The sequence below is a fragment of the Oncorhynchus tshawytscha genome, linkage group LG23 (genome assembly GCF_018296145.1).
Source record: "Oncorhynchus tshawytscha isolate Ot180627B linkage group LG23, Otsh_v2.0, whole genome shotgun sequence".
Taxonomy (NCBI): Eukaryota; Metazoa; Chordata; class Actinopteri; order Salmoniformes; family Salmonidae; genus Oncorhynchus; species Oncorhynchus tshawytscha.
The window spans coordinates 11,617,828-11,640,998 of NC_056451.1; the positions used below are offsets into that span (position 1 = coordinate 11,617,828).

A 23,171-nucleotide genomic window follows, 5' to 3' on the forward strand; every position below is an offset into this window, starting at 1 on the left:
CTGGCCTATAGCCAGTGGAATGCTCTAATAGCGAGTCAAGGGGCTAATTGGAAGACAGGTAAGGTTACATGTGACAACAATTATGCCGAGCGCGAGGCCAACTTTTTCGCCCGGGGCACTTGAAGCACTGCACTCAACCTGGCTAAAAGCTAAGTGGGGTCCTGTCCTCTTCGCGCTTTTTTTCCTTTGGGGAAATCACTTCAACGTTAATAAAGTTTTTCCGTTCGCATTGCTTATTTCTGTGAATGTGAATAACCCAGTCTGTATTCCGTTTATAGGCCTACTGAATATTTGGTTTTACGCATGGTTTTCAAACCAACCTGCACCGGCAATAGGTTGGCTAATGACATTGTAATTAAGATATTTTAAAGATTAGTTATCCTCATTATTGAAAAAGTACGCTGTTCGGTCTGTTCTGGTAAAACTGTTCAAACAGCATGAAGGCTAAATAGAATATGCTTTCTAAATGGCACAGGTTAAATGAGTTCACGTCAGAATAGTTATAGCGGGTTAATGGCATTTCTATTTGCCACAATTTATTGACCTTATGAAAGTTAACTTTTGGCGCACACGGGTTGGGGACATGTAGGGAGTCTTTCCCTCTGCATGCTTTGACACGTCTGGGGGGGAAATCTCTCACAGATCTCTTGCGATAAAACATACATTGTTGATGTTGTCAAAGTTGTTAGGCTTAAATGCTGTTATCAACTTCTGACATTTCAGACCGGAGTTAGAAAATATGAATTTGTATTTGAGTTAGTCAATATCGAATGTAAGCTATATGCCTATGTTCAAGTCACTAACAAATGGCTGTTACATATACTACTATTAATGTCCCGAGGCCCAGGCCTAGGTATCAAATTCGTCTTCACATGGGATTCTGCTGCTGTCATCTACAATGGTCTTATTACTATGACAGATCAGGACCTGTCTGGAAAAATAATTAGGTCCCTACTGTTTTCAACTTGAAAACCCCATTAGAGAAAAACACTGTAGCCATCGTTCATTACTGCTATGGCCTTTTGTGCATTGATATCCAGATGGCAAGTTTGACTGCACAACAAACTGACAAAATTAACACTCCATATGTGTCTCTTGGTGAGAAGTTTGTCACCTTGGTTTGGCACAATCGATAATCTTACTGTGAAAACTGTATAGCATTCAGAACGTGGGCGTAACATTAAACATTCAGAAAGAGTGCATTGCGTTATCAGTAGGATATAAAAGTAATTAAAACATTTTTAGAAAAGTAAATTATGGTGGGGATGATTGAGTTCAATAGACATCAAATAAACAATGAAAATAAAAGCTAAAGTAGAGTGGAAAAGTTTATAAAGACTGATGTTTGGGGACGTATTTGACATAAGCCTATTACTTTGATAAAGACATTTTTCCCTTTGAGTGAGGCCTAACAGTTTTGTGTTATTATATAAAAAAATATAAAAAAAGATCTATGTCTACATTGATTTGTGTATACAGCTACACTCTGCTATACAGGAATACCACAGCCACTCTATCAACCAGAACATACTGTATAGCTAATCCGCGGCTGCCCAATTGGAGAGTGCCTTACTTCTTTTATTCTCCTCTTGCCAATTGAATCTGCCCGTTCATGCGTAAAACCGTTCTCAACGAGAGGAGGGGTCATGCCTTATATGGTAGTTTTGGCCTTATATGGTGGTGGTGGTGTGTGTGGGGGGGCTACAAGCACGTCTGTTTAGTGTCACTTTCACCAAATTTTAACTATGATTCTCAGAGATGGGACAGGCTGCCGACGGGTGAAGTACATGATTGGCAAAGATATCTGCTTGTAAATATACTGCATCTACCACAGAGCACTCCATCCATGGTTTGTCGTCATTTCTATTCAGTCCTCATCGTGGCGCACAACATTAGAGGAACGAAAGCAACTTTTCTTTTGGTATTGCACGTCCGTATGAGTTCACAAGACAACTTCGATCACATAATTGCGTAGAACTATGGTCAGTATTGTTCTTTTGTGATTGAGAGAAGATTTTGATTTAGTTCAGTTCGATTATTAAGCAGAATAAGATTCGAGGCAGTCGATATTCATGAACATGACACTTTAACGACCACTTCTCCATTCTGTACATGCTGTTGGTCGACTTTTCAAAAACACGAAGTTTTTGAGAGAGCGTGTTTATGGATTTCTCCCGAGAGGAGAACACTGGCAGTAGGCAAAAGGCGAAAGGCGAAATAGTCATGTTGATACCGTGCTGTCTTCGTAAACTTTTATAGAAGTTTACAGACGATACGTTTACGACAGGGACATTTGATTAACGAATTAAGAACATCTATTTGAGAATATATTAAATACTTTTTGGAGGAAGTGGGAAGCGCCTTTTCGCCCTGCCTTGTTTTCCCAAGACGTCAGAACGGATTCTTATCTCCTCCCCGCGCTACGGAGTTGGACTTGTATCTGTTGTTTAACCAAAGTGTTTTAGGATAGCATGGCAATGGTAGTAAACCAGTGGCAAGAGAACATTTCTGCGGATCCCGGGTCCCAGCTACAGATTTGCAGTCAGGAGCCTGGCGGGACACCGGGAACCCCCTCTGGTTCCACCCCGGGGAACGATGCACTTTCCGGGGACAAGATCCCCAACGTGGACTGCATGGTGTGCGGGGATAAGTCCAGTGGCAAGCATTACGGTCAATTCACATGCGAGGGCTGTAAAAGCTTCTTCAAACGTTCGGTGCGACGGAACCTCAGTTACACATGTCGGGGGAACCGGGACTGTCCCATCGACCAACATCATCGGAACCAGTGCCAGTACTGCCGACTGAAGAAGTGCCTCAAAGTCGGTATGAGAAGAGAAGGTAAGACAGGATTTTAGATTCGTTGAAGACTGTAGCCTTTATGTAAATGTAGTGTAAACTAATAAAATGTTCAAATTGGTTTTGGCGGACGTTTGGTGTCACGAATATCGGTGCGTAAAGTTGAAACCATATAACGTTAGCGCTTTAACGATAGATATCCGTGTCTTATATATTTCCTGCTTCTATCAGTCATAGTTCTCCTAAAAGGCATCCGTAGTCTGCTGTAACGCAATGCTTGTTGTTTCAGATCGTCTACCCTTGTATTTCCTATTCAATCCATGGTATGCAATTATTTTTCTCCCCTCGGAAAAGGGCTCCCTTTGTCTCCCCATTAATTCTGGTGTTTGCTCCCCGACACCCTATTCGTTTACAAGAGGGCCCGCTACATGTATTGTATTGTGCATGTTTAAGAACTTGTCAATTAGTGCGAAAGATGAACAGTGGCGACGTGTTCGCAAAGTACTGCGTTTCACTTTTAATCAGTCAGCTAGGACCTTGCTGCGTCATGTTCAATCAGACGAGCTGTGTAAATTATAACACGCGAACCAGACACTCGAAATCCTCACAAAAGCTTTGCACATGCGTGTCTCCATGCTGGACGTCGTTGTACTCTGTGTTTTATGCGTTATCCACCAACAATACATTTCTATAAACATAAATACATGCATCGCTGTGCAGTGTAGCCTACTCTGGAGTCAACCTTGTTAGCTTATTGGAATAGATTTTATCGCAAATTATATACTGTAATTATTGATAAACCTGGCCAAGCAAGCTGTTGTGGACACTCCAAAAGGTTCCTATGATATGACCATAAACAGTGCAAATAGTGACACAAACTGTAGTCAACAGAAGACGCGCGCTCTGTGCATGAAGCACGCTGTGTTTAACTTCCAGTGTGTGAGTGTATCTAGCAGGCAGGCCTATTACAAACGAGGTCTTGAATACAGTAGCCTCTGTCATAATGAACTATACAATGCATTTTAGGTGGAAATACCCGTTCTGTCGCCTAGAATTATCCTCCAATGGATCTCGTTAGTGTGCTAGTGTGTACGCTGTACATAGTTCATGTAAAGCACTGCAGGGTAAATTGTCGGCCATGGCCCTTTCTGATTGAATGAACCCGAGGAAGTATCCTGACGCACCGCAGTCTGTTGACCTTTCATCTACATAAACACACTCAATATGTTATCAGACCATTATTTGGCTACATTATATATTAACTACTGTTTTGCTATGTTACTATTATATGGTCTAGATTATTATTCAGCATAAACACGATTTAAAAAAATCTAAATTCTTTCAAGTGTTGATTAAATTGGTACAGGTCAATCACACGCAAAACAGACTCATCCTCATCGTGGATTATAGGCCTAGAGACGTGTCTTCGTAAGTGTCAGTGCATTTGAGGACAATTTTAAAATATTGCACTTCTTTAAAATATTAAAAGTGTTGATTTTAAATTGAAGATGACGACGTGGTGAATGCAGGCCTTTTCTAATTGACATTCAATCAATCATTATAATTGAAATGTTATGCAGACTTGTGTTGTACTACAACAATGCTTTTAAACGGCAACCTGTGTCAGGTAGTAAATACAACATATTTAATTGTTTTCTTTAGACCTACCAACAATTTTCAAACACCAAAAGAAAAACAAATTAACTTTTTAGTCAGATTATAATAACCAAAATATTAGAGGCATTATTTGGTGTGAAATAGTCTACATATATGTTTCTAACTCGGCAATAGGGCCTAAGATAATGTCCTGCTAACCATTTGCCCTGAAATGTTCAGAGGTAGACTAATGGTGGGGAAAATTAATACTAGAAGCACCAATTGCGCACATTTAAATTCAGCATTGCAATCACATAAAAAAAACTTACTGGTAGCAGCGAGAAAGCATTAAGACTACACCCCCAAAGCTTCTTTTCGTCTTCCTCAGAGGTCATACATAAGTCATGTTTCTTCTACATAATGCACCTGGGTCGGCTGATGAGAGAAGGCTATTGGGCTTTCTGAGTTATAATCCCTGTGAATTTTGGAACATTTTGGAAATACACAAATGTACATTCCTGCCCAAAATATGGATTTGAAATAATCTCAAATTGATTGTTGAAACTATCAATAATTAACTTTGTAATAGTTATTCAAAAATGAGTGTTTGCTCTTGGGTTAAAGCAGAGGACTGTCACGTCTTTAAAAGTCATCAGAAATATCTTCTTTCATTTTCCCAAATATAAAGAAAGCACTACAGGTTATTGCCTACTTGTGTTATGCAAGCCATGCACAAAATAATCATCTAAATATCACGCTATTCTCGACACATGGATTGGTAACCAGTGGGAAGCCAGACGTCCCAAAAACATTGACCAAGAAAAAAGATATACTGAACAAAAATATAAAGTGTTGGTCCCATGTTTCATGAGCTGAAATAAAAGATCCCAGAAATGTTCCACACGCACAAAAAACTTATTTCTCAAACAAAATGGCACAAATTTGTTTACATCCCTGTTAATGAGCAAATCCTCCTTTGCCAAGATAATCCATCCACCTGACAGGTTTGACATCAATCAAGAAGCTGATTAAACAGCATGACACAGGTGCACCTTGTGCAGGGGACAATAAAAGGCCACTCTAAAATGTGCAGTTTTGTCACACAAACATTTTAGCCAGGTAGCCCAGGACAACAATACAAAAAAGCATGTACTGTATGACAGAGTGATAGACTGTTTTGTCAACTTGAAAGAGAGGAGGATGGCATTGGCCTTTCTCGACAAGTAGGCTGAATCAACATGTTTTTTCTACTTGCACACGTGCACACACACACACAGAATTGGAACCATGGACAGCCACATCATATTTAGCTTATGATGATTGGACTGAATTGTTTTTGGTATCTTTTAGTTGTCACTGTATTAGACTAAGCATAGGTGATTGATGATGTAGAAATGTTGAAGTTGAAATGGTGCTGGAATAGTGGAAGTAGCTCCTGTTTTCTTTGCGACTTGAGATAACTCTCCGGGGTTCTAAATCAATAGTTGTTTAGTAGTCCAAAAATGTCAGTAACATTAACTTGCTTGACCATGCTGTAGGTCATGTAACTGTTTGTTACATGCAAAATGATTGGGGACTTCACTGGACAGATTATAGGTTATAGAGCAAACAACGCAATTGTCACAACACATAGGTTGTAATATGGATTTTTTTTGGGCTTCCCCAGTGATTTTACCCACGCCCTTCTACTTGGTAACATTGTTAAAAGTAATGTATTGATGGTGTAGGAGGCCTCTACCAGTGAAAATAAACAAATAGAGCAGAATATCAGCAACAAAGCTTATAAAAACAAACCTGACAGGTTATGTTTGTGGTTACGTGGGCCTTTCTTGTTGACCAAGTCGGTGCCCCACATCTCCCCTCCCTCTCCAAAAATGCACCACTCCCTAGTGGTGAAATTCTGTTAAACATGGCAACTTTTTAGTAAGGTACAAAAAGTGAGTGAGTAATTGATCCAATCCATGCAGTAACTGGCTCCAAAATATACCACACACACATCTGCATTATTTAAGACAAGTTTCACATTCGCTGGTGTTGTACGTGGCTAATTCTGGAGCGTTATTTGGACAGTCCAGCTGATCTTTAGGGTGACCCTTAGTATGTAACTTGACTGAGAGGTCACTCTATTTCAGCCCACATACATATCTAATATCTTGTGTTAAAGGTTGATTTATACTAAATAGTCATGTAAAAGGTCATATTTACCTCTTTGCTGCTCTACCTGTTTGGCACCTCTGGCATCTCTACTCCATGTTTTTCAATGACATTCCTGCTTAGAGTAGAACACTGGTTTAAGGGATGAGGAGGGAGTGAGGAAGAGAGAGACAGTGAACCTGTGCAACTGGCTGACAGTTCCTTGGGCTAGTTGGGAGTGAAGTGCATATCATGTTCTGCTGTCTGAATGTTCCATATGTGCTCCTCTGACCTAAGTGAGACCAAAAAAGACCAATATAGACTGTGATGTTTGTCAAATTCACACGTTTGAAGAACACACTGTATACTTGACACATAGGCAATTTGACATTCACAACTAACAGCCTTCTCATGCATACAATACATTCCCTACCAGCTACCACACATAGTGACATGATCACAGATACGAACTCACATGGTAACATGCACCCAGATATTGGCATGGGCAGGCACACTATCCATTAGAGTACACACTCTAGATCAGAAGTCTCCAACCTTTTCTAGCATGGGAGCTACTTTTAAAAAATGAAACGTGTCGCGAGCTACTTATTTTTTTCTAGCTATGTTTTCTGTCAATATACCTGGTAAAATAATGGTTAATAAACAAGGGGGGTCCTATAGAATTTTTCTTCCAAATTCTATTTTATATTTTCCCGCCTGATTTTATTTTTTCAGTTTTCTCACTCTCAAAATTGCAATTATTCATAGAGAAACAACAAAATTGGATGTTCTGATTTCATGTGAAAGCTTAAATCAAATCAGAATACCCATTTTTAAAAGTTTGGAATAAAACTAACTAATTCCTTTTTTTGTGTAATTCCCCTTTAATTGCACATCTAGCAAGTGAGGATTGTGCCGTCGAATGTGCTGGTCCAGTGATGGTTCTGTACTGCAAATGCTCATTTATTGGCAAAGTTATCAAATAATAGATACAAATGATATACTTACTCATGATATACTTCTGCCAGGTATGCCTACTTTGCAGTTAACATTTAATTGAGAAGGATTGTATGAAGGTGGCGCTGAAGAACATGGCTGACGTTTTACATTCTCAAAACCAATTGTGCAATTTTGTAATTTTTGTTGTTGTTTTGTGTACTTATGTTTTTACTTATTGTGAACATAATGTTGCTGCTACTGTCTCTTATGACCGAAAATATCTTCTGGACATCAGAAAAGCGATTACTCACCGCGGACTGAAATAAACATTTTACTTTAACGAGTCCGACGAGAAGGATAGCCTGATTTCACTGGAACAGGCCCAGACCCACGCCTTTTGCGTGAAGAAAAGACGCCGGAAAAAGGGACGCAGGCTGAGCGAAGTAAAACGGACAATATAGAGCTGGCAGGATTTTCCATGTACCGGCACAACAGAGACGCTACCTCTGGTAAGACGAGGGGTGGGGGTGTGTGTCTTTTTGTCAATAACAGCTGGTGTGCAATGTCTAATATTAAAAAAGTCCCAAGGTATTGCTCGCCTGAGGTAGAGTACCTTATGATAAGCTGTTGACCACACTATCTACCAATAAAGTTCTCATCTGTATTTTTTTGTAGCCATCTATTTACCACCTCAAAGCGAAGCTGGCACAAAGACCGCTCTCAACGTACTCTATAAGGCCATAAGAAAATAAGAAAATGCTCACCCAGAAGCGGCGCTCCTAGTGGCCGGGGACTTTAATGCAGGCAAACTTAAATAATTTTAACCAAATTTTTACCAGCATGTCAGGTGCAACCAGGGGGGAAAAAAATCCTAGACCACCCATTTTTCCTAAAAAATAACGGTCGTTATGGCCAAACAGTTCTATTTTTGTTTCATCAGAACAGAGGACATTTCTCCAAAAAGTACCATCTTTGTCCCCATGTGCAGTTGTAAAACATAGTCTGGCTTTTTTATGGCGGTTTTGGAGCAGTGGCTTCTTTCTTGCTGGGTGGCCTTTCAGGTTATGTCGATATAGGACTCGTTTTACTGTGTATATAGATACTCATATACCAGTTTCCTCCAGCATCTTTACAAGGTCCTTTGCTGTTGTTCTGGGATTGATTTGCACTTTTCGCACCAAAGTACGTCCATCTCTAGGAGACAGAATGCGTCTCCTTCCTGAGTGGTATGACGGCTGTGTGGTCCCAGGGTGTTTATACTTGCGTACTATTGTTTATACAGATGAACGTGATACCTTCAGGCATTTGGAAATTGAGGTTTTGGCTGATTTCTTTTGATTTTCCCATGATGTCAAGCAAAGAGGCACTTTGAAGGTGGGAAGGTAGGCCTTGAAATACATCCACAGGTACACTTCCAATTGACTCAAAAAATCAGAAGCTTCTAAAGCCATGACATAATCTTCTTGAATTTTCCAAGCTGTTTAAAGGCACAGTCAATTTAGTGTATGTAAACTTCTGACCCAATGGAATTGTGATACTGTGAATTGTAAGTGAATTAATCTGTCTGTAAACAATTGTTGGGACACAAAGTAGATGTCCTAACCGACTTGCCAAAACTATAGTTTGTTAACAAGAAATTTGTGGAGTGGTTGAAAAAGTTTTAATGGAGTTTTAATGACTCCAACCTAAGTGTATGTAAACTTCCGACTTCAACTGTTTCCCAACCAGAAGCCATGGATTACAAGCAACATCTGTATCGAGCTAAAGGCTAGAGATGACGCTTTTGTGGAGTGGGAGACTAATCCGGACGCTTATAAGAAATCCCGCTATGCCCTCAGACGAACCATCAAACAAGTAAAGCGTCAATACAGGATTAAGATTGAATCCTACTACACCGGCTCTGATGCTCGTCGGATGTAGCAGGGCTGGAAAACTATTACGGACTACAAAGGGAAACTCAGACGCAAGTTGCCCAATGACGCGAGCCTACCAGATGAGCTAAATGCCTTTTATGCTCGCATCGAGTCAAGCAACACTGAAGCATGCACGAGAGCACCAGCTGTTCTGGATAAATGTGAATAACTCTGCCGGTAGCCAATGTGAACAAAACCTTTAAACAGGTCAATGTTCACAAAGCCACTGGGCCAGACGGATTACCAGGACCTGTACTCAAAGCATGCGCGGACTAACTAACAAGTGTCTTCAATTACATTTTCAACCTCTCCCTGACAAAGTCTGTAATACCTACATGTTTCAAGCAGACCACCATAGTCCCTGTGCCCAAGGAAGCGAAGATAACCTGCCTAAATGATTACCGCCCCGAGGCACTCACGTTGGTAGCCATGAAGTGCTTTGAAAGGCTGGTCATGGCTCACATCAACAGCATCCTCCCGGACACCCTAGACCCACTCTAATTCGCATACCACCCCAACAGATCCACAGATGACGCAATCTTAAGCGCACTCCACACTGCCCTTTCTCACCTGGACAAAAGGAACACCTGTGTGAGAATGCTGTTCATCAACTACAGCTCAGCATTCAACACCATAGTGCCCACGAAGCTCACCACTAAGCTAAGGACTCTGGGACTAAACACCTCCCTCGGCAACTGGATCCTGGACTTCCTGACGGGCCTCCCCAAGTGGTAAGAGTAGGTAACAACACGTCTGGCACGCTGATCCTTAACACTGGGGCCCCTCAGGGGTGTGTACTTAGTTCCCTCCTGTATTCCCTTTTCACCCACGACTGCTTGGCCAAACACAACTCCAACACTATCATTAAGTTTGCTGACGACACAACAGTGGTAGGCCTGATCACAGACAATGATGAGACGGCCTATAGGGAGGAGGTCAGAGAACTGGCAGTGTGGTGCCAGGACAACAACCTCTCCCTCAATGTGAGCAAGACAAAGTAGCTGATTGTGGACTACAGGAAAAGGCGGGCCGAACAGGCCCCCATTAACTTTGACGGGGCTGTAGTGGAGTGGGCCAAGAGTTTCAAGTTCCTTGGTGTCCACATCACCAACGAACTATCATGGTCCAAACATACCAAGACAGTCGTGAAGAGGGCACAACAAAAAATGTATCCCCCCTCAGGAGACTGAAAAGATTTGGCATGGGCCCCCAGATCCTCAAAAGGTTCTACAGCTGCACCATCGAGAGCATTCTGACCGGTTGCATCACCTCCTGTTATGGCAACTGCTCGGCATCTGACCGTATGGCACTACAGAGGGTAGTGCAAACAGCCCAGTACATCAGTCGGGCCAAGCTTCCTGCCATCCAGGACCTATATAATAGGCGGTGTCAGAGAAAAGCCCATAAAATTGTCAGAGACTCCAGTCACCCAAGTTATAGACTGTTTTCTCTGCTACCGCACGGCAAGCGATACCGGAGTGCCAAGTCTAGGACCAAAAGGCTCCTTAACAGCTTCTACCCCCAAGCCATTAGACTGCTGAACAAGTCATTCAAATCACCACCGGACAATTTACATTGACATCTCCCTCCCCCTTGTACACTGCTGCTACTCGCTGTTTGTCTGTTACCTATGTACAGTCACTTCTCCCCCACCTACATGTACAGATTACCTCAACTAGCCTGTACCCCCGCACCCTGACTCGGTACCGGTGCCCCTGTATATAGCCTCGTTATTGTTATTCTTATTGTGTTACTTTTTATTATTACTTTTTATTTTAGCCTTCTTGGTAAATATATTCTTCTTCTTGAATTGCACTGTTGGTTAAGGGCTTGTAAGTAAGCATTACACGGTAAAGTCTACACTTGTTGTATTCTTGCGCATGTGGCAAATAATGTTTGATTTGATTTGATTGGGGGAAAGTATTTCTGTCAACCCACAAGACAGTTATCACATCAGCTGGCTACACACGGAGTGACAAACGCACGCACCACACAGACAGACAGGAGCAATATTGCTGGACATTAATTGGCCGATAGTGTTAGGTTTGGCTTTTTAAGCCAGTAGTGACCAACTAGGGGTGTAATAATATCAATAAATAGTAGCTGGGAGCTTGTGGTGTCTGATACTTTTGAGATTTGTTTATGACAGTTTGCCGTGGAACACGTGAAAATTGCATGTACTTTCAGAATTGTTTGGCGATTTACTCAAAGGTGGGCTGCGAGCTACTGGTAGCTCGCTATCGACCTGCTGGAGACCCCTGCTTTAGATTGTTCATAGTAAGTACATAGTTACGACTGTTCATAGACAGAACATTCAAAGACAGATTATCTCAATTGTGACTCCTAGTGTGTGTCCCACAATGGTAAATAACACAGGGAGAGTCCTGTATATTGATATTCAGTTACTCATACATAGGATTGCTACAGTTGGTGAACCTTGGTTCACACCAACCAAACACAGAGACAGATATACTGTAGGTCAACGGGAACCAGAAACTAAACATTAATAATGGACATGTTCAAGGTCCAAATGTGAGGTTGACTCTATTGAGTAAGTACCACGGCTCGCTAACTGACTGCCTTTATTGACAAACCCATACACATTGTCCAGTTTGTATGAGCAGGCAATCAAAAACCAAAACTAGTTTGCCCCCTAAACTCTGGCCCGCCAAAACATTTCCCTATTACAATACTGTCATAGTTTATTGACATGTTAGAATAGGTCTCTTTACGTAAAGCTAATAGGCTAATTCACTCTCCCCAGTCCAAGCTGTCGGTGAGGTTCCAGCACCATGGCTTCCATATTGACAGAGGCCTTGCCATTATTCACTGCCAGAAAGCAGCCTCCATTGAAGTGATAGGCCACGAAGAGACCATTGAGCTGAGGCACTAGTCGTTTCCCATTCTGATATCCCCACGGCTAGCATTGAATATTTTAGAGGAGGGGGGGGATGTGTGTGGAGGAATAGAGCTCACTCTGCAGAGATGGGCTTCCTTTGACACCTCAAGGTGAATAAACTCCAGTTCACAATACATTGCTTGTCATATTGTCATATTTCTTTGTTGAGTCTCTAATTTTCTCTCTTGTCTGTACAATAGCCAGGTTAGCCTATTGCTATAATATGAAAGGCTAGCTTTTACATAGTAAGTACATTGTCTAGCATTATCCATGTCCATTGTTACATTTTGAAGTATTGTTTCTGAGTCCAGGTGACTCTACACCAATTTCCTTGATAAACAGCCATTGAGTTTTAACTCAGTGCAATGAAAATGATTGAGTCGCTTGTGTAGCATAGCTTTTTTGTGTGATCGAATAGATAGAAAACCAGACCAGTCCTTCGTGCAAGGGTGCATTTCTGTTATGAATTCACATCTGCTTCGTCAAAGCAGCGCCAACGTGACTGGGTGGATATTAAAGGGGCTACGTTTGCAGCTAATTGAGCTTTTGAGCGTCCTCATCGGGAGCTCTCTCCATCCCCGTCTGTCTGAATCACTCTTTTTCCCTGTCTCTTTACCCGTTGCCTCTCCCTTTCCATACAATGTCATACTTCACTCTGTTTCCCTCCCTCTTCCTCGATCCCATTGTCTCTTTCAAGGGTTCCCAAACTTTTTTACTATGGCCCCCCTTTCCAGCATTGAGGAATATCCCGTGCCCCCCCCCCCCCCACCCCCACGCGCACACGCCACGTCTCTTTCTATGGGCACAAGCACTGTTCATGACACAAACCCTCTTGTTGGTGGAGATAATTTTGTATGTTGAAAGCTTATTTCGGGGGCGGCAGGGTAGCATAGTGGTTATATTGTTGGACTAGTAACCGGAAGTTTGCAAGTTCAACCCCCTGAGCTGACATGGTACAAATATGTCGTTCTGCCCCTGAACAGGCAGTTAACCCGCTGTCATTGAAAATAAGAATTTGTTCTTAACTGACTTGCCTAGTTAAATAAAGGTAAAATAAAAAAAATCCTGCAATTCTACACATTTTGTCATGTCTAATGTGTATTCATGTGATATGTATAGGTCTCTAAGGTCTGCAATGACTAACATGTCAAGAGGAACTGATGATGCACTACCCAATTTCCAAATTGCACCTTGTGCATTCTACTATTACAACTTTCAAGAGTATGTTTAAAGCCGGACTGAGTTCCGTAATTTATTTATTTTTGTTGGGGGGACCCCACGTCCTCCCTTTCCGATCCCTCGGGGCTGCGCCCCACAGTTTGGGAACCATTTCTCAATTCTCTCCTCTTACACTCACCGTCATCTTCTTTCTCAACCTCTTTTTTTTCTCTCCTTTCTTCTCACCCTTTCTTCCTCTCTTTCTCTCCACATCTTTCTCACAGCCTTGCCCCGCTTTCCTCTGTGTATTTGTATTTGACTATGGGTAAATGGTTTGACGTTTTGCCCGGGGGTTGGTTCTTCACTGTTACCCTTGCGTGCAGAGTGAGAGCAGTGAACCCAGAGTTCAGAGTTTAACCCAAACTAAAGGAATTTGTGAGAAGCACAGGAATAACACATGAATGTCATGTCACACTCATCAGACACTCCTCTCTGAGCGGGCTTACACAATACACACTGCTTTACTGTATATCAAACAAAAAAACTATTGTTGTGTGTATCTGTGTTTTGAATGTTACAGTATGTTGTGTTTTTTTGTTAGCAGACTTTTAAGGGACTACATGAAAACCATTATACCACTAATCTCAGTTGACAATGAGGCTGTGCCAAATCTGTCATGCTTCTAGTACATAGCCCCTGACTATGACCTTTTACAGTAGCAGATAGTCCTTAATTGTATTTATCTACAATAGTTTGCTCAACTGTCTTGTACTTCTAGCAGTGACTAAAGGCCAAATAAGGACAGCCGTGGTAAGATGAGGCGTGCTTAACTCCACCGCCACACACTCTCTGTGACTCGCTGTGGTGGTGTTTTTTTAAAGTCACAGCTGAAATCGCCCATGATACCTGTTACGTGCCCTTTTCTCCCCTCTGCCTTATTTATGTACCATGAGGTTCGATGTATTGCCATGGTCTTTCTGTTTGGGGTTTTAGGCTCTTTAGTTGTTTGGTCCCACTGTTTGCCAGTCTTTCCAACCACACTAGGCCACCGCTGACCAATTAGAAATCGATTATGGCAGGCATTCAAATCTGTCCCTACATCTCTCTCTCTCTCTCTCTCTCTCTCTCTCTCTCTCTCTCTCTCTCTCTCTCTCTCTCTCTCTCTCTCTCTCTCTCTCTCTCTCTCTCTCTCTCTCTCTCAGCCACTCACTGTCTTTCTCCCTTTCCCTTTTACCCTGTCTATGCCCTTCTCTCCCTGTCTCATTCATTTCCCTTGCTCATTCACATAGAGATGCTTTTGATGCGTCATTTCGACTCATGCATTCACACACAACCTCCTCAAAGAGGCCTTTCAGAAGACAAGTGGAAGTGGTGGATTTGGTGTCTGGTGGATTATGGCATTAATCATTATGATGTATTGATACATCTTTTTTAAATTCAGATAGTTATAACATACTAACCTCTAATGAAGGACAACAGTGCTCTAGAAAAAAGTTCAGGTTTGAGTACGACCAGGAGTTTTTTTTTTTGTGAGTGACATGGTATGGCCCATTGTTCAATGCTGTCTCTGTACGCTATGTTGTTGTTTGCAAAATGAGACAACATTCTTTCCCTGGGACAGAAGTTGCTTGAGCTCAAGGGAGACCAATATTTTTTGGTCACAAACTCAAACGTTTTTCTAATCAGTCAACAGTCTTGAAATTCTTTGGACGAATCTATTGACTTACTGTGTTCTTGAGTGATTTGACCTGTCCTCTTTGATACACTGTAGTGTATTCAATTTTCACAGCTATTGTGTTGAAGGACAGGTGATGCTGAGTTTCAAAGTATTTTCCAAACCCTAGCCCTCCTTCTCTCTCTCTCTCTCTCTCTCTCTCTCTCTCGCCCCTCTCTCCTACACTCTTTTCTTTTGCTCCTCTCTCTGTTAACCTTTTCTATCACTCATTCTGTCACTACCTCTGCCTTCCCTCATCACCTCTCTTTCCCTTCCCTTCCCTTCCCTTCCCTTCCCTTCCCTTCCCTTCCCTTCCCTTCCCCTTCCCTTCCCTTCCCTTCCCTTCCCTTCCCTTCCCTTCCCTTCCCTTCCCTTCCCTTCCCTTCCCTTCCCTTCCCTTCCCTTCCCTCTCCCTCGTTCTGTAACTGTAGATGGAGTTATTAGTCAGACAGCGGGGATGACTGAACAGGTGTTTTCCAAATGGGCTTTGAGCCGCCACATCATAGTTCGGCGGGGGTGGGGATGTGTGCTTAGCCTCTGCGTGCCCTCTTCCTCTTCGGCTGAACCATTTGGCAGTGGGGGAGGGGGGGCAGAGGTGTGAAGAACCGTAGAGTCTTTACTGGCTGCTGGTTGCCATTACTCACTGATGCACGGCACCGGTGTCTGCCGGTCAGGAGACAGAGTGCCGACACATTTAGAGCCGCAGAAATTACCCCCCGTTTCTCCACACTTTGCGCCCCCCACCTCCAACCTCCACCCTCCTTCCTCCTCTCCCCAGGCACCCGCCATGACATGTCTTTTAGCTGCTAGCCCCAGTGTGATTTGGCCCTATATATTCCCATTGAGAAAGAGCAGACTCGTCTGAGTGCCTCTAGATGGTGCTTTATGACACGGTGGTAATTGCAGCCTACTAAATCAAGCCGGTTAGTGCTGGATGCAGTAATGACGACATGATGACAGAGAAGCTTCAGGTCCTAAATGTTACTGTAACTGTGCCAGCCTGGATTGAAATAAAATCTCATAGGGTGCAACCACATGAATGAACGAAAGGTGCAGTAGTCTAACCAAGTTAGCTCCTACTGTACCTGCACCACGCCGAACAATTCGCTTCTAGCACTTGTGTATTCGCTTATGAAATGTCAAAAGAGGGCAAATGTATTTTGCTCATAAAATTCAAATGCCATATCTCCTTATTCTCTTAACCCTTTCTTTCTCTCTCTCCCTCAGCTGTCCAGAGAGGCCGCATGTCCAACTCCCAGTCTAGCCCGGGTCAGTACCTGACCAATGGCAGCGACCCTTACAATGGGCAGCCCTACCTATCAGGATTCATCTCTCTGCTGCTGCGCGCCGAGCCCTACCCCACATCCCGCTACGGGTCCCAGTGCATGCAGGGAAACAACCTGATGGGCATCGAGAACATCTGCGAGCTGGCCGCACGGCTGCTCTTCAGCGCTGTGGAGTGGGCCAAGAACATCCCCTTCTTCCCTGATCTTCAGCTCATGGACCAGGTGAGGACGACCACGCTGATTCCTGACTAGAAACTATGCCTGACTAAATCTTTTTTTATGCCTGACTATAATCTTTTGTCATGCCTGACTAGAAAATAGAAATTATGAATGCTTATAGAGATGTGGTGTGGTCACTTTATTTGGGGAGTCCCTTATGGATGAGCTGTAGATGCACACAGATATTGCCCTGAACAAATATGTCTGTCTGCATTTGGTACATCATGTAAAGGTTCAATTGTGGGTTCAGCAGCCTTTAAGTTGGAGCATATCACTAACACTTGCCATACTCAATCATCTGCATAAGGAAGATAAACACTGTTTATCCCTTTTTCCCAGAACCACCCTCTGTCTACTCTGAACTAACCAATTCTACCATCATTCCTCCCGTGCCCTAGGTGGCGCTCCTACGCATGTCATGGAGTGAGCTGTTTGTGCTGAACGCGGCCCAGTGCTCCATGCCGCTGCACGTGGCGCCCCTGCTGGCGGCGGCTGGCCTGCACGCATCGCCCATGTCTGCGGAGCGCGTGGTGGCGTTCATGGACCACATCCGGGTGTTCCAGGAGCAGGTGGAGAAACTGAAGGTTCTGCAGGTGGACACGGCTGAGTACTCCTGCCTCAAATCCATCGTGCTCTTCACTTCTGGTGAGTGGCGTTGACTTTAGTGGTTTCTGTTTCTATATGTCTTTGTTTATGTCTATCTGTAGGATAGTTTGTGTCGTATTTTGTGCGGAACTACACATATAGCTAATAGTGGTCACTCCAGATAAGTTAGTAGACGTATAGAGTCTGCAATACAGCATGTGGTTAACAATCAAGTGGTTAACAATGCCTTTGTAAACAATGTATCAATAATGTATGGATACCATACAAATATTATCATGGATAGACAACTTATGAGATAAAGAAGCGTAGATATTGGTGAAATAGCAATATAAAAACAATAGTTTGCTTATTGCTTTGATACACCACTTTTGCCACTGTATGAGGCACAGTAGAAAGTTATGTTTTTTCTACGCCACTCAGAATGCTGTCAGATCTGGGATTGAGATGTGTTTAGGATTCATTGTTTATGACCCAGGGGGTATGAGTGTGAGAGAACCCAACTCTGAGGTCTTGCTTTTTGTTTCCTGTTGATCGCCCTTTTCCTTGTCTCCATCACACAGCTTGTCAGAATAACTATGCCCGCAGTCTTCCATTTGGATGGCTGAAGAACCCCTTCGCTCTCCTCATTTATTTCATCACCCTCCTCTCCTTCACGCTTCCATCTATTATTGAAACCAGTCAGGCAGCCCCTCCCCTTTCCTCCTCTCCAAACCCCAGCCCTCTCACCCCTGCCCCCACCACTGTGCTTGAATTATTCATGGTGGGTTGCAGCGACAAGAGGGATTCGCCACAGCCCAGGCCCTGACCTACATAACCCCTGTAGCCCTGAGCATCCATGTGATCCGTCCCACAACTCCAGCCAACACACATGCACGTACACACAATGAGATAGACAGACCAGTCGTTGACCAGGCCCCCCCATTGAGACCTGCCTGCATGAGCTAACAAGGACAGACAAACTCTCAATACCCCTTCTCACCTCCGCCCACAGACATTCCACCCTATATCCCAGTTCCATCACCCCGAATCAAAGAGCGGCCATCTTACCACTGCCGCCATCTTCATCCCCAGAGTGTGGCTGTGTGTGCTCAGGGAGCCAGACAAAGGGAAGTGGTGCCTGTAAAGGATGCTGCGGAGGTGTCGGAGTTGCATGCGAGGGTTCAGTCACACAGACAGCCCTTGCTTTCTCAGCCACTGATGCCTCACACAGACCCTAAAATGGCAGATAGCTAAAAAACTACACACCTGCCCTCAAAGTGGGAAATGTGTCAGAATTTGCAGTTATACTCCCCCTGGGGGGGCCCTATGTGACAAAAATATGAGGCATATTAATCTTTTGTTATGCGAAACTGAAGCTCAGCAGGACCAAGATTGCGCAGGGGGCCGATTAAAGGGTACTGTGACAAAGGGACTAGCGTGCTGGGTGGTGGGTAAAAGATCCTGTCCCAGTGCTTCTGCTGCAAAGCACTTGGGAGAAAATTACCCTCACTGTTCGATGCAGCCTTTAAACAAGGTTCATACTGGGGACAGAAACACGGGCACAGAAGTACTGAATGTGCAGTACGGTACCGTGCAGTACAGCACAGCACCGTGCAGTACACTAAATGGGACTTTGTTTTGAGTTCACCCACCTCTGACCCCATAACCACCGAGCTCGAAGGGTGTGAAAAGTATCACACACAGTCAACACACTCTCTGTGTGGTGTGAGACTCACACCAGGGACTGGTGCTAGGGGAGGTGTGAGACTCACACCAGGGACTGGTGCTAGGGAAGGTGTGAGACTCACACCAGGGACTGGTGCTAGGGAAGGTGTGAGACTCACACCGGGGACTGCTGCTAGGGGAGGTGTGAGACTCACACCAGGGACTGGTGCTAGGGGAGGTGTGAGACTCACACCAGGGACTGGTGCTAGGGGAGGTGTGAGGCTCACACCAGGGACTGGTGCTAGGGAAGGTGTGAGAGCATGGACAAAACCTCGACCCACAAATGAAGGCAAATGGAATTGTATTCCACTACATTGAATGACATATTTACATAAGGATACTGACATTTCAGCTCTAATGTATGTACGTAGCTGGACACAATTTCACATTGCAATTCAGTGTTAGGTCAACTTATCAAAACCATAATGAACCAGAAACTCATCAACGCCTAATCTTCTCCTCCCCTTCTCAGATGCCATGGGCCTGTCGGATGTGGCCCACGTGGAGAGCATCCAGGAGAAGTCCCAGTGTGCCCTGGAGGAGTATGTGAGGAACCAGTACCCCAGCCAGCCCAACCGCTTTGGCCGCCTGCTCCTGCGGCTGCCCTCCCTCCGCATCGTCTCCTCGCCTGTCATCGAGCAACTCTTCTTTGTGCGCCTGGTGGGCAAGACGCCCATCGAGACGCTGCTGCGCGACATGCTCCTCTCCGGCTCCAGCTACAACTGGCCCTACATGCCCGTGCAGCGCGACCGCCCCATCTCCCTCCACTACAACGAGAACGGGCCCTGAGGAAGACGAGTCGCTGCGTATTCAGCTCTTCATCCAGCCTTCATCGACCATCCCTCAATCCCTCTGTTTATCTCCTCCATCCATCCCCTGGAAGACCACCACCGTTCCAGCAAAAAGCAGACCGACCACCTGACTATCTCACCACACCCCTCCCCCATTCACCAATCCAGCCATTCACACGCCTCTTCTCCAGGGGACCACAGCCAATAGAGAGACTTGGTGGCTGCCATGGCCCCTCCTACTTCGCCAACGCCACGTTTGTGAGGTGGCACTAGACGGGCCGGCTGGCAGAAGGGTTTTTGCGCCGTTCTCCTGCAGCTCTGTAGGACTCACGACGTTAAAGGCAATTTTGTCAGTCTTGGACTCGAAGCGGTTGCGGCTACTGGCGACTCAGTCATTCTATTGTTGGTACTGTGCTTGCATCTAAAGGAGGCGTGTCCAAGAATCTCCACTGTCTGGCGATTTAGAGCAAGGCCTTTGCCGATAGAAATGCTTGACCGAGAGAGCCAGGCCAAAGGTTCTTCATCAACCAATTATTTTTTAATAAACCAGAAGCCATTAAAAAATGAATGCCAAATTTCCTTGGAATTTTCAGAAGACATTTATTGTGCGTGTGTGTGTGTATTAGCACTGTTTATAATGAGAGAAATTCATGATTGTGTCCATATGTATGTCATTGACTCATAGACATCCACGTTAAGGGGTATGTTGAGACTAGCTCAGGTTCAGGATGGGGAGACAGGACAGACAGGACAGGACCAACATGCCACTAGGAAACAGAGAATCACGCCTCACCCAGGGCAAAACACCTATCAACAGCCTGTATCAAAGTGGAACATGGATATTAATTGTTTGGATTGTCTTTGTGGTAGTGGTGACAAAAATACCTTTTGTTTTGTCTATAATTTGATGTCAGTGGGTGTGGGAAGTTGCAAATAAAAAAAATAAAATAGGCACTTGCAATGTGAAACTATCCAGAACCCACACTCGACCTACTCCCATCATAAACACAGCACTGGTAGATTCTTCCTCAGCTGCCATTTTGAGGTCAAAACTACAGGTCCACTAACTGGTAATGGTCAGTGTACTTCTGCCACTGTTTCAAAGCGGAATATCATACAAGTATCCCTTCATAACATCTACATAATGCTGTCATAGAAATGACATAACACATGCCAGTTAATGCCAGTTAGTTTCATGTCACAATCACATTTGATGTTTTTGTGAAAAATGTAAATTGTTACGGAGCCTGGATCAATACGCATTTGAAAACTCTAGTTGTACTTGCCTTAGAACAAGATTTTGTCACTGAGCATTTATTTTATGACTGTGCCATAATCTGAAGTTACCTGTTATGACAGGCAATATGTCCTCCACATGTCATTGTCATGTAGGGTAGAGACCACCTCAATTCAATTGTCATTCAAGCAGCATACTAGGACATTGCATCACTAACCTCCAAACCTCCATTAAAGTTACAATGGTCATCTACTGTGATGTAGCATAGATATTATTATGTGTTTGAGTTACCATCAATTGATGACGGCTGTAAGGCAACACTGATTGTTGGACGACCAGTCTGTTTTTTAACGTGGCACTGTGGTATCAGCAACAATTATTGGGATTTGAAAGCCATTGGGACCTTGGAGAGCAGGACTGTCTGTTGATGAATTAGCTCACAGAATATTTCTATAAGAGTATGTTTTTTTCTCTCTATTTTTGTTTGGAAATTATGGATCCATTAATTGAAATAAACATACGTTGTTCACAGTTATTTCTCTGTCTTGTGTTGCTATGATCTCAACCACTTGTAAGACCTATGCGAACCAGCTAACATCCTACTCTAACATCCTACTCTATATTCTGTCATTATGACTACAACATAATACAACTAAATTATCTTTTTACCAAAGAACAGGCTGAAATCAGGTGATACACAAAGTCAATATGAATTCAAGTGGCCATTTTAGACCAAGCTTATGACAGATAGCTCAAGTCATATGGGTAATTCCATGTAGTGCAGTCCATTGGCCGTGAGTAGTAGTCACTCAGTGTGGACAGTGTGTTTATCTCAAGTTGTTTGGATATGATGGGGTACAGAGGCATGAAACAAATCAATAGTCTTAACCAATCAGTGAGAAACAAAGTGGGGGACTCCCCAACGCTCACGGCAGGGTGCAGCCCAAATGTTGATACTCCCCTGCTGTTCGTGTGAGAGATAGAGTGTAAACAAACACTCTGACCTCTCACTTAATGATGTATGTGTGTGTTTGAGTCAGGGAGAAAAATAGAGAGAAAAAGAGAGAGAATCAAGAGAAAGTGCACACATGGTCTTTGACCCTTCAGTTCAAGGTGTGTGTGTGTGTGTGTGTGTGTGTGTGTGTGTGTGTGTGTGTGTGTGTGTGTGTGTGTGTGTGTGTGTGTATGTGTGTGTGTGTGTGTATGTGTGTGTGTGTGTGTGTGTGAGTGGCTTGGTGGGTGGGTACTGTATGTGTAAACAACATCTGTGGTCCTTCACTCGTAGTGGCAGCTCTGTGTCAGCCTGATAAAGGTAAGAGAGAAGAGCTCACAGGTCCTCTGCCTCCCTAAAGACATGCTTTATATTCAGTCATTCTCCCCCCGCCCACTCCTCCCATCACACACTACTACCCCACACTGTAACCTTGTGCCCTTTACACCCCACCTCCCTCCCACCAACTGCCTTACAGCCTTCTCCCTCCACAGTCCCCTACCCTTCATAGCCTTGTTCTGTTCCCCTCCCCTCTCACACTATCCCAGAATGGTGCGTGTGGTGAGTAGGAGAGTGACTTATGCCTTCATTTCAGAGCTGTCACTCCTGGCCAAACACCATGACCCCTCAACCCCCATTTTGGAAGCACACTTTTTTTTCCCTCCCTTGGTATGAATATAAAAAACACATGTGGCCCAAAGGTGTGTGTGTGTGTGTGTGTGTGTGTGTGTGTGTGTGTGTGTGTGTGTGTGTGTGTGTGTACACTACTGGGGGGTAAGGGTAAATCAAACCCTGGCATGGCTGCTTTGAATGGCTTGAAAATCATTACTCTTGCCTTCCGTTTTGCACACCTGCCTTTTCACAGAGAACATTTCCACCTACACATACCATCAAAACATGACTACATAGACATTTGAATCAGTAGGTGGAGTCAGACATCAAATTCGAGGTTGTATAGTACTTCCCCATGTGTGAACATAGAAGTATTTCATTGAATAAACCAATATTGGAGCAGCATTGCAAAAGACCTGCATGCATCTAAGCAATCTAGAGGTTAGGCCTCACCAATCAAGGCTCAAGTCAGAGGTTGGGATGATAAATACAATAACCCTGCCGATACGTCACTCGTAGCCTGACAGTAATTGTTCCAGGTCCCATCGCCTCCTAAAACACACAGGTACCTCTGGAG

At 43.9% G+C, this 23,171-nt stretch overlaps 1 protein-coding gene across 1 annotated transcript; it reads left to right on the plus strand.

The window, feature by feature from the left end:
* The first annotated feature begins 1,736 nt into the window (after window positions 1–1,736).
* Window positions 1,737–21,526, plus strand: LOC112222982 (nuclear receptor subfamily 2 group F member 5). The gene is made up of 4 exons (XM_024385864.2): window positions 1,737–2,838; window positions 16,376–16,656; window positions 17,052–17,298; window positions 19,436–21,526. The coding sequence occupies exons 1-4, from the start codon at window positions 2,472–2,474 to the stop codon at window positions 19,750–19,752; spliced, it is 1,212 nt and encodes a 403-aa protein (XP_024241632.1). The 5' UTR covers window positions 1,737–2,471; the 3' UTR covers window positions 19,753–21,526.
* Window positions 21,527–23,171: the final 1,645 nt, after the last annotated feature.